This window comes from Pygoscelis adeliae, unplaced genomic scaffold (assembly GCF_000699105.1).
Source record: "Pygoscelis adeliae isolate BGI_AS28 unplaced genomic scaffold, ASM69910v1 Scaffold423, whole genome shotgun sequence".
In the NCBI taxonomy this organism is placed as follows: Eukaryota; Metazoa; Chordata; class Aves; order Sphenisciformes; family Spheniscidae; genus Pygoscelis; species Pygoscelis adeliae.
In genome coordinates this window covers 134,821-145,381 of record NW_008824415.1, presented here as the reverse complement: position 1 = coordinate 145,381, position 10,561 = coordinate 134,821, and the positions used below count along the sequence as shown (strand labels likewise).

The window sequence follows — 10,561 nt, the reverse complement described above, 5'->3', positions numbered from 1 at the left end:
TTTTTCCCCCCCCCCCCCCCCCCTTTTAAGCACTTAAAATTCACCTGCTGAGGGGAGTAGGCTTCTGATCCAGAGTCCGGGGGTGAGTCAGGTAAAGTGCTGCAGAGCAATGGGGAAAGAAAAGGGAAGGTCATTTTAAACCAGCTTCCAGCACAACCGAGCGGTCCAGTTTGATCAAAAACTGGTCGGGAATCCCAGCTTGCACCCGCAGCAGATCCCCGTCACCCCGAGCGTGTCCAGGAGGTGAGCTCGGGACCGCCATAGCTGTCACTGCTACCCCGCTCCCCACAGCGGTTCCCTGGACCCCAGGAGCAGGGACAGACGTTTTGTTGACCTGCCAACGAGACCTCCAGTTAAAAGAAGCCAAGCAGAAATTTATCCGTTCCCCAGAGAAAGACCGTGTGCTTCGCCACGGGTAAATGGGAGGCTCTGGGGGAGCTGGGCTGGGGCCTGGGATCCGATGCACAAAAGCCAAGGCTGGGAAGCCCACGGGATGGATTCTGCCTTGTGACCTGTACGAACCTGAGCACCACCACAGCTGCTGGCTGTATCACCCTGGCTCTACTCCAACATCACCAGGAGCAGGATTTGGCCCTGACTGCAAAATGCAACCAAATAAAAGGGGGAGCTCTCAGCTGCCTTCTCCAGCACACCCACGGCTCGGGGACGGCAGGACTGAGGACCAGCCCTGTCGTGTGCAGTGGCAGCACAGATGCACTGCAGGGAGCTGGTTAGCTCCTGCATCCTTCCTTATTTTACCTCGAGCCAGCACAGACTCCAGGCAGCTGGGCTCTTCAGCCGTTGCCAAAGCACCTCCTTGGAAATTCATTTGAACCAATTTTTCTTTTCGCAGCCCCTCCTCAACGCGCATCCCACTGCAGCAGAAGCTGGGGCCTCACACATCTTCAGGCCAGGGTAGAATCTCCACCACCCTGGTGCACAAGTAAAGGACTTGCCTGTCTCAGACACTGGTTCTTCTCTAGCAACATTCTGGAGATCAAGTGCACGGAAAAAGTCGAGGCCCTGCTCCCAGCTAGACTGAGCCACGGTCACTGCAAGCCAAAGCTGCAGCAGAGATGGGCAGGGAGACTGTGGCTCTGGTGGCTGGAGCAGTCGTTGCCCGTGCTCCAGAGAAAAGCTCACTTCACTTTCGTGTTTGCAGCATGCTTCGTCCTGTGGAGATCCTTGGCAGGGAGGTATCTTGTCTGCCCATTCATATCCGCTCCATCGCCAGTGACACACAGCCTCAGCAAGCCCCAGCACCTTGGCAAAGTCTGCTCCATCTAAGACAAACACGTCTGTTTTCCTCCCCGTCTCCTGACACCTCCTTCCTCACCACAAGTGGGTTTTCAGCGGGGATCCTTTCCCATTCCCCCATCGTGCACCCTCAGCTTTGCAGCTGCAAAATAATCCCAGGCAAACCAGTGCTCCTGGGATGAAAGCTGGCCAGAAAGCAAACGAGGCCCTTGGGGCTGTGGGGAGGAAAGGTGCCGTACACCGCGCACACGCCTCCCTGAAACTCTGCTCCTGACGGCACCCACAACTACAGCTGCAAACCGGGACACCCACCAGGACCTTCCTGCACCAGAGGAGCCCAAGACCCAGTAAACGGGTTCTCCATGGTAAGTGGTGCACAGCAGTAGCTGGAGAGGATGAGGCAGGGTAACGCCAACGAAGCACCCTCACCATACTTCCCTCATCCTCCACTTTCACCTGTAGCACCTTTCCACCACTCCCCTCCTACGCTTGGTCTGGAGCATCTATCACCAGCCTTACTTCCAGGCTCCTTGCCACGCTGGCCATGACTTCATACTATATTTCCTACAAATTTATCAGGATTTGTGCCTCAGCAAGCCAAATTTTGGCCAGTAACAAAAGGGCCCGGGACAGTTCAGGGAATCCTGGAGGCTGGAAAAGGCCTTGCAGCAGAAAGGTGGACACCGCAGAATTCACACAGGGAGGTAGTGTGGATGTGCCCAGTCCAAGGGAAGGGTTTGTTGGTATCCAACACGTGAGACATTGCTCCTCCGGGAAAAGCCTTGTACAACGGAGAAGAGTCATTCCGGGATGCTGAAGAAATGCTGCTATCAAAGCTGACCCAGTTCATCTACATCCAAACCAAGGTCTCCACTTCTAATAGCAAGCCATGATCCTTACTCACGTCCTCTCACATCCTGGAGAATGCCAGATGCACGCAGAAGAAAGGGACGTGATAAGGCATCACATCATGTTTTCGGGCATGGTCCCCCCTAAGCTGCACGTAGCCTTCTGGGTACACTGCAAGGGAGAACTCCCCGGTCTGGGAATAAAATAAGGGCAGATTTTGTTTAGCTTGTCTCCTTCTGGAAGATCTTTCCAAGTTCATCCAAAGGGCCAAAGCCATCCCAGTGGAGCTGCTTTATGGCCGAATCATTGGTTCAGTGTGCTGGAGGCTTCCAAATCTGGGAATCGCCACGCCATACTTGCTGGCAACACTAGAGGGCACAGGGCAGAGGGAGAAAAGCCAGGGCTTGCAGAGATGAGCAGTCCCGGGGCCATCCTGGCCTCCTCGTCCCTTACATCCACCATCTCCACTGGAGAAGGCACAGAGACTGGCCGTGCAGAGAGCGCATCAGGGTCACCCATCACCTGTGCTAGAGAGACAGGTTGGACCATGGCACAGCTCCTCGTGGTATGCCTGTTGCCAGCTGCCAAGGCCTCCTGCTGATGAATATGCTGCTGCACACTTTGATTTTCATCTGTCCAGCTTCAGATCATCTTCTTGATGTCTCCCCTATGACTGGGGGAGAGCAGCACGGACCGGAGAGGTGCATGAGGAGGAAGAGACCAGACACGTTCTTCCCTTTGGGTCTCCAGGCTGTAAAGCTTTATGCGTGCCAGCTCCTATCCCAGACACCACCGTAGAGCCACCCCTCTCAGCGTGCCATGCCTGCCAAAGTGCTCTCTGCTGACATGGTCTCTGTCTGGCCCCTTGGGCCACTGCAGATGGCAGCTGCCACGTCGCTGCGCTCTCCCAGCCTGCCAGGGTCGTTCCCTTCCCATCTGTTCTGGGCAAGGCCATCCCAGAGAGCAGGAACCACAGCTTTTCTCCTCTCAGGACTAATTGACCAGTTGAGCCCATCAGGAATACTAAAACCCGGTCATCCTCTTCCCCTTCCCCAGGTCCGCATCCAGAGCTCGTTGCAAAGGAGTACAAATCCAGCTCAGGTGCCACCTTTTTCTTCTCTTAAGTGGAGTATCTACAACATCAGGCCAAGAGAAGTACATCTCTCTGCCCAGTTTAGTTAACATCTTCCCCTGGGATAGTCATGGGAACATCCGGGAGACTGAATTTTGTCTTGTTCAAATTTATTCTGTGTCTCTTCCTTCTTAAAAAAAACCAAACAACGCTACAATATTCTCCCATCACACACTTGTAGATGTGCAGTGTAGGTATCCTGGTCACCCAGAGCCGACAGCTCCACCACCACCTGCAGACATGGGGGATGTTACTGATCCTCTCTAACTCGATGCATACAGACAAGATCTACCAAACAACCTTGCAGGAAACTTTTTTACGCTTGTAAAAAAGCATCTCTCTGTGAAGCAAGGGCTTCATACAGGCTGACACGACACTGTGGGACAAACTACACCAACCCTCCAGGCCCCACCAGCCTGGAGGAGCACTTGTCCCACCATTTGCCCTTGTTCTGCCACCCCAACCCCACTTACCCAGGTGCGTAGGAGGCCTTGGGCTCTGATTTGATTGGAGGGACCACGTTGTTTAGGCAGTGGCCACCAAGGTAGCCCTTGGGCACCACCATGCCATTGTTGTTATTGCAGTTGAGGTGAGCACCGTAGCCGGGTCCACAGGGGTTGGCCAGAAGAGGACCATGTCGGATTGGGATCTGGCTGCCGGGGGGAGGAAGGTGGAGGGAACCGCTGGAAGTGGGGTTGGTCACATTGGCGATGGAGCTGGCAAGAGGCGCGTTGATGGTGGTTGAGCTGGAGGGCTGGGGGTGTGCATAGCTGGCGGAAGCAGGGATGTCAGGGAAACAGCTGAGAGAGAGAAGGGGACAACCTCAGCAGAGGGACAGGTAGACGGTACTTTCTGCCCGCCCCTCCCCTCCCCAGCCATGCAGCGATGGGGACGGAGCCACTCAGGTGCTCTGGGACACCCAGAAAATCGCAAAACAGGCAGCATTGTGGTGGCACCAGCAGGAGCGTACAGGGAGGCAGGTCAGTCACCTGGGTTGGTGGGACTGATGCAACCCCAAGGGCGCAAATTCCACCTGTGGAGCTGCGAAGGCCAGAAGCGCCCAGGACTCCAACCTCAAAGCTTGTGAAGACAGCAGGATCTGCTCACCGTGCTTCAGCTTCCAGGCTAGCCCAGGGAAGCCGCTTGGTCACGTCAGCCCCAAAGATCCCGCTCCCACCCTGCCGCCCAGACCACCCTGGCTGCTGTCCAGGTCTGCTCCCCCCCTCTTTGCCAGTGTCGGCGCACACAGGGAGACCCTTCCCTTCTCCACGCTCGTGTCGCGCCGGGGATTTAAGCTTTCACACTGAGCTTCTAGCGCTTGCTTTCCCATCGCTCGAATTAAGGAAAAGTCCTCTGCGGTGGCCTCAGGAGGGGAAAGAGAGGGGACAGAAGAGACTGGGGAAATTCAAAGGCAAGAAGGCGGGAAGAGACAGGAGGAAGAACTTCAAATGAATAAGGGAGCAAAGAGCAATAAAGGAGGACTCTAGGAGGGACAGAGGCGCAGCCAGGGTGCACAGTGATTTCTAAACGATTCCTCGAATTGCAGGGCTGGAAATTGCTCAACATGTCTCCACAGAAAACAACAGTGAACACTGTTCCTGCTGCGGAGCAAGGGAAGCACTTACATATCTGGTGAGTCCTCCTTGCTGATGTACTCTTCCAGGATGCTAGTGTCGATGTTAGATGGTTCCAGAGCTCCATTAATGTCGTGGCCTGCGAGTGGAGAGGAGGTGGAAGCATGAGCCATGAGAAGGACACGAAAGGCCCGTGTTTCGCAGGTCAGAAACACCACCAGACCTTTACGGAGTCAAGAAACTGATCTGAGAAGGTCAGCAGATCCTTCAGTTTGAGGACTGCCATCTGTCCATACCCATCTGCATCCCAGTGTAAAAGCAGACAGAGATGGGGCGCGTGGGACAAGCCAGGGCGGTGACGCCACCGGGGAAGTCGGACACACCGGTGGGGTTTGTCTACAGCAATTTGCAAGCTACGCTCTGGCCGTGGGACACAAGGGCTTCCCGCGGCCAGGCTCAGGACACACGGGAGAAGGGAGAACACGGGGTCAGGGCCTGAGCTACGCAAGACACATGGCTCCACAGAGCACGAGAGCTTTGTCTTGCCCAACCACCACCACCACCACCACCAACTTGGCGCTGACGCGGCCTGCAACAGCTTTGTCAGCAAAGCTGCAAGAGCCGCTGGCCTCGCCGGGGCTGCTGGAGGGGCTCCCCTTTGCAGGCCGCGGGAGAGAGCAGTCCCCGCAGAGGCAGGGCGGTACGCGTGGGCTTCAGGGGGTGCTCTGGGAAAGTTGGTTGCCTTCCCTTTGAACCCTCGCCTCCGCTTTGCAGAACGCGCTGGAATTTCTCCGCTGCTGCCATGACAGCTCTGGATCAGCTCCCGACCCCGCAGGAGCCCTCCTCCCTCTGCTCTCCTGCACGGGCAAGCGGTGGACTTCCCTCTCCTTTCTCCCGGAGGGCTCCTCCTCCCCTCTCCTGTTCTGGGGAAGCTGGGCCGGGTTTTGTTGACAGAAAGTGCTTTCTTTATCTGTCTCTCTGAAGTGGGAGTCTGCAGCCCTCTGGGGTCGGTGCCAGCCCTCGGTGCCAAAGACACTGCCAAGAAAGTGGAAGAGAAGGCCCAGCTCCCCCCACCTCCCCGAGCTCAGATAACGAAGACGGCCCTTCCTGAAAGACCCCGCGGCTCCACGTTAAAGCGCGTCGTCCCTTGCCCAGGAGAAGACCCTGACCCCTGCCTCCCCCCGCAGACCATGCGCTGGGGAAAGGTCAGCCGTTGAACCGCAAAACCCAGAGCGGGGGGTTTCGGCCCACCCCCGGCCAATTGCAGCTCTCCCCTCTGCAAATCCCTTTCATACCAAGACAAGCAAATCGGCAGAAATAAATCCAGCTAGGAATTCTGCCAAACGGACAGGGTGTGTGCGCGGACGGAGGGATCTCTCCCTTAGTAACCCTGGCTAGAGGGGAAAAACCTGGGTAGCCGTTCACTTGCGAGACACCTAACCCTTTGTGCGCCACGCGCCTCCGCGGCAGAGCCCGGGGACTTGGGGGAGAAGGTGGTGAAGTTCTCCCATGAGAACTCTTGCTACGAAAAGATGCGTCTGGAGCAGGGACAGGCGATGCTGCTGCCAGGCTAGCATCGTGGCGAGAAGAGGACAGGGCAGGCAGAGCCCATGAGGTCCCGAGCTGTGCCAGCACCTCGTTTATATAGTTGCAGACCCCAGGTCAGCACGGCGGTACTCCTTCGTGACAGCCACGTCCTCTCCTGAAGTTGCAGTGACGTGGTAGCAACCATGCCGTTGTCCTGCTTTGAGTTCCAGTTGACTGGAAGAGCTCACGGATGGCCAGCACCGTGGGTGCTCGCGTCCCTCGCTCATCCCCGAGGACCTCTGCTATAGCCTGCTCCCGACACTTCACCACGCCTGGCTCTACCGAGGCACCTCTTCTACGAGCAGCCGCTCCTCGGCCACTGTGACCCCTTAACATCGGCTAAAACCCTTCTGGCCAGGGGGTGAGCGCTCCCCGCTCTCCGCTGCCTCGCTCTTGGCCAAAGAGTCTGCGCTATGAATCACACGATGTGCTTGGCAAACATCCACCACAAAAGCTAGCAGAAAACTTGCCTTCATCCCAAGTCCCAGGGTTGGGACCCAGGTTCAAAGAAGCAAAAAAGGCACTTTACCAGTTTTTCTGCCTTTCCACAAGCTACTGAGTCTGTCCAAGAGAAGTTCTCAAGATGACTGACCCCAGTGGGTTTCCCTCACACCTCCAAATTCCAGGAGCTTCTCCACAGTGGAAGAGGAGCCCAGGACCTACCCAGAAAGGACAGGAGGCTTTCAACAGACAGCAGTGCTGCTGGGCTTTCCTATTTCTTTGCTACCTTGTCTTAAAAGTCACCTTCAGGAGCCCTCAGCTGAGACCCAGGCGAAGGGTGAGACAAGCACCGTGACGTGAGAGGTGCGTCAGCTGCGCCGCTGCGGAGCTGTTAGAGATGTGATAACAGCCGTGGCGGGGTCCGGCTGCGCGTGTGCGATGGGAAGGGGCTGGCCCGCTAAAAAGAAAGGATTTTCCTCAGCTTGGGGACAAAGGCGCTTCCACCAGCTACGACGAAACAGGGATGTCAGGGCGGTGGGTCTCGCTGGCAAAGCTGCACAAGGAACATCCCACCGCCCGTAGCTTCCACGCAGGCCAGGCTCTTACCAAAAGCCAGCTTAGGTGATTAATTAAAAGCTCATACTTCTCCATAGAGTCACGAGCTCCTAACAACACTAACAACGCTCCTTCCCCCTCCGAAGCGGGGATTAGGAAGAAGCAGGAAGCCACCGAGGAAGGACCCCGGGAAGCTCGACATCCACATGGCTCTGCACGAGACAGACTCCCACATCTCCTCGTCCCAGCAAGAGAGAGACGGAGGAGCCCAGGGAAGCTCTGAGTTTCCCCACGCTGTCGGCATTTGCCCTCTCACTGTGGGAACAGCAGCAATCCCCACGTAGCACCTCCTGTCTAGAGCCCTGTCCCTGCGCCAGCGTCTGCTCCAAAGAGTGTGTGAGAGCTCTTGTCACCTGTAACCCCTTTGGTGTCCCCGAAGCTCAGCAGGATGAATTCTGCCTTCCATCCCGGAGCAGCAAGCTGGGAGAGGTGCCGCAGGCACCCACAGAGCTGCCCAAAGAGGTCTTGCAAACCAGCTTCTTCGTGCTCTCTGCACACAGTGAACATCCCGGGGCAGGAGGGTACCAGGACCAAGTAATTCAGCCACTTTTAACACTCTGACCTCCTGTACAGACACGGAGACTCCTCAGGCCAAAGTCTTCCGGGACAACCTTCTATTTCACAACTCCTTCAGCTGGTGCCGCTACAAAGAAACTCCCAAACCTGCCAGGTCCCTATGTCCTGTCCTCCCCTCCTCTTGGCCCCCGCATTGCCACCCCGCTCTCACACCACGTCACCCCTCCGTCTGCTCCGCTTTCTAACCCCTCCTCTTGCAAAAGGGTTGAGGAGATCCCCCAAAAAGTAAACTTTGCCTGAAGAACAAGATGTTAAACCCGCAGCACCCTCCTCGCGAGCAGAGCCGGGCGAGCAGAGGCCCCCGTACGTGTGAGAATGTCAGGAATCCCAATGTTTGGACTGGTTTTCTCTGCCTTCCCCAAACCTCCAAACACGATCGACATCCAAACGGAGGTGTTTCCCACACCGCCGTCTCCTCCCTGCCCCTGCTCCGACAGCGCGGGTCTGCCAGCTCGCCCCTCCTGGCGACATCCTCTCGGCTCAAGAACTTGCTCCCCGTCCCATTTTCGGGTGCTCCGCCGCATCCCGCTTCCCATCAGAGACGGGCAACGCGGCCACGGGGCTCTGAAAGAGTTAACGGCGTCTGGCCCCCGTGAGTCGTCATATTTACAGGTCTGAGAGATTAAAACCAGAATTTACCTCGAGTGATAGGCTGATAAGTTTATGGTATTTCTATTTATAACAGTCCCTCCCCCACCTATTCTTGCTCTGTTGCCTGTCTTCTAATCACCCATAATCCTGCCTGGGTCACCTGGGGGTGGGAGGAAGGGAGAGAGCTGAAGAACTTCGTCCTGGGATCTGCTAATGGGAACCAGATGTGGGAACCTGGAGATGACAATGAGGTCAACCCGTTTTCAGGGGCTGGGGAACATCAGCGAAGAGTGGGGGGACACCAATGACGAGGAGGAAGAGAAGAGGCTGTGCCAGGCCCAGAGCCTCCCCGTGGCACTGAAGCCACGTACCGGAGGGTGGATTTTTATTCTGGGTTTCAGGGACCCGCTTGGGGGTTTGCAGGTTTGAATTACAAATGAAGCACCGTGCTCTGAGCCGAGCGCTGTGAAAGCCAGCGAGAAGAGGACTGCAACGAAGACCAACGAAAAGCCATAGACCCTGGTAAGCCTGCCTGCCGCATGTTTCCATGTCCCGCCACCTCAGCCCTAGCCTGGTTCCCAAAAGAGACAGGCGCAAGCGACGGCCTCCACCACGGCCTGGCCTGAAAGTCCACCTATTTCTCCAAAACGGAGCGGGGCCAGCCTCCACCGGCTGCCCCGCGTTCACTTCAGGCAGGACGAGGAGCAGCTCCAGCAGTCCCAGCGTGGCCGGGACGGAGGCAAGCGTCTGCGGTCCCGGGGCTTTGGAGGAGCACTGCTGTGCTGCCTTTGAATCGAGCGCCGCGCCGGGCAGTGCCCGGCGTGCAGCACAGCCAGGAGAGGGAGCAGCCTGCAGGAGACGGTGGCACCGGCCCTTCGCTTTGAAGTCCTTGACCTACAGACGGGCCAGGTCCATTATCCCGCTGCGCGCAAACCTTCACCTGAAACCTGGTGCAAAGGGCACGCGGCTCGCTCCCGTCCATAGCGGGCCGGGGAGCCGTCAGATACAGCACAGCGGAGAGAGGAGGCTCGTGGACACGGTGCTGGTGGTACAGCGCAGGCGGCTGGAGCGTGCCGGAGAGCCCATAGCTTTTGGTACGGTCCTTCAGCCGGTCGCTGCAACCGGCAAAGCGCATCCACCTGCCCAATCTCATGGGGAAACTGAGGCACGGAGAACCCTGGTGACAGAATTACTGCTGAACAGGGAGGCAATAACAAAATATCCAGCGGGGGCACGGTGGAACAGGCCCAGGAGACCCCAGGAGACTCCTGGCTGACGGAGCAGGACGGCAAGGTGCAGCGTTCCCTCTCCCAGCGGCTCTCCAGCACGCACTGGAGCGGGTGCCGAGCGTTGGTGGGATACATAGCCGAGCAGGACAAATGCAGCCAGCCTCAGCAAATGCTGCCGGGCATGAAGGCCCACCAGCCACTACCTGGCACAGCACAGCATTACCTGCGAAGCCCGGCAGCGGCACGCCACGCCGGGGCGGCCGGTGCCGCAGCGAGGTGCAGAGCCCCGGCGCAGCCCTGAGCACGTTCCCGCGGCCGTGCTCGAGGGGTTGTGCAATCGGCAGGCCAGGCTGCCGCATCGGCACATTCCCGGGGCCTCATGCTGCTCAGCACCCCCTTCTGCTTCCTCCCCTGTTTATCCTTTGGCGCTGGCGGATTGGCTGCCGGCCTGGCCGAGAGCACGAGGAATCCGTGCCATGGCTGGCTAACCAAACAGCACCTAAGCCCAGGGAGCTGCGGGGCCGGCGCTCGGCTTCAGACCCACTTCCCCATCAGCAGGAGCCCGGCTGGCTCTGCCACACGGGGCGAAGCCCGAAGAGCAACCAGCGTGAGAGCCCTGCTCCGCTCCGGTTGGGGATGGCGTCCTTCCCATGCCTGCCCTGCCTGGAGTGGGACGTGGCGAGGGGCCACAACAAAATCCTGTCCCTGCC

General features: G+C 57.8%; 1 protein-coding gene across 1 annotated transcript in view; it reads right to left on the bottom strand.

Annotated features, from left to right (window-relative positions):
- The window catches only part of MYRF (myelin regulatory factor), a 41,650-nt gene extending 31,440 nt beyond the window's left edge, over positions 1–10,210 (bottom strand). Inside the window, exons 1-4 of the mRNA XM_009320871.1 lie at positions 10,075–10,210; positions 4,864–4,951; positions 3,712–4,038; positions 39–99 (exon numbers count right to left, since the gene is read on the bottom strand). Coding sequence (XP_009319146.1) covers positions 39–99; positions 3,712–4,038; positions 4,864–4,951; positions 10,075–10,210 — 612 coding nt within the window. The remainder of the gene's footprint in view (positions 1–38; positions 100–3,711; positions 4,039–4,863; positions 4,952–10,074) is intronic.
- Between the last annotated feature and the right edge of the window lie 351 nt (positions 10,211–10,561).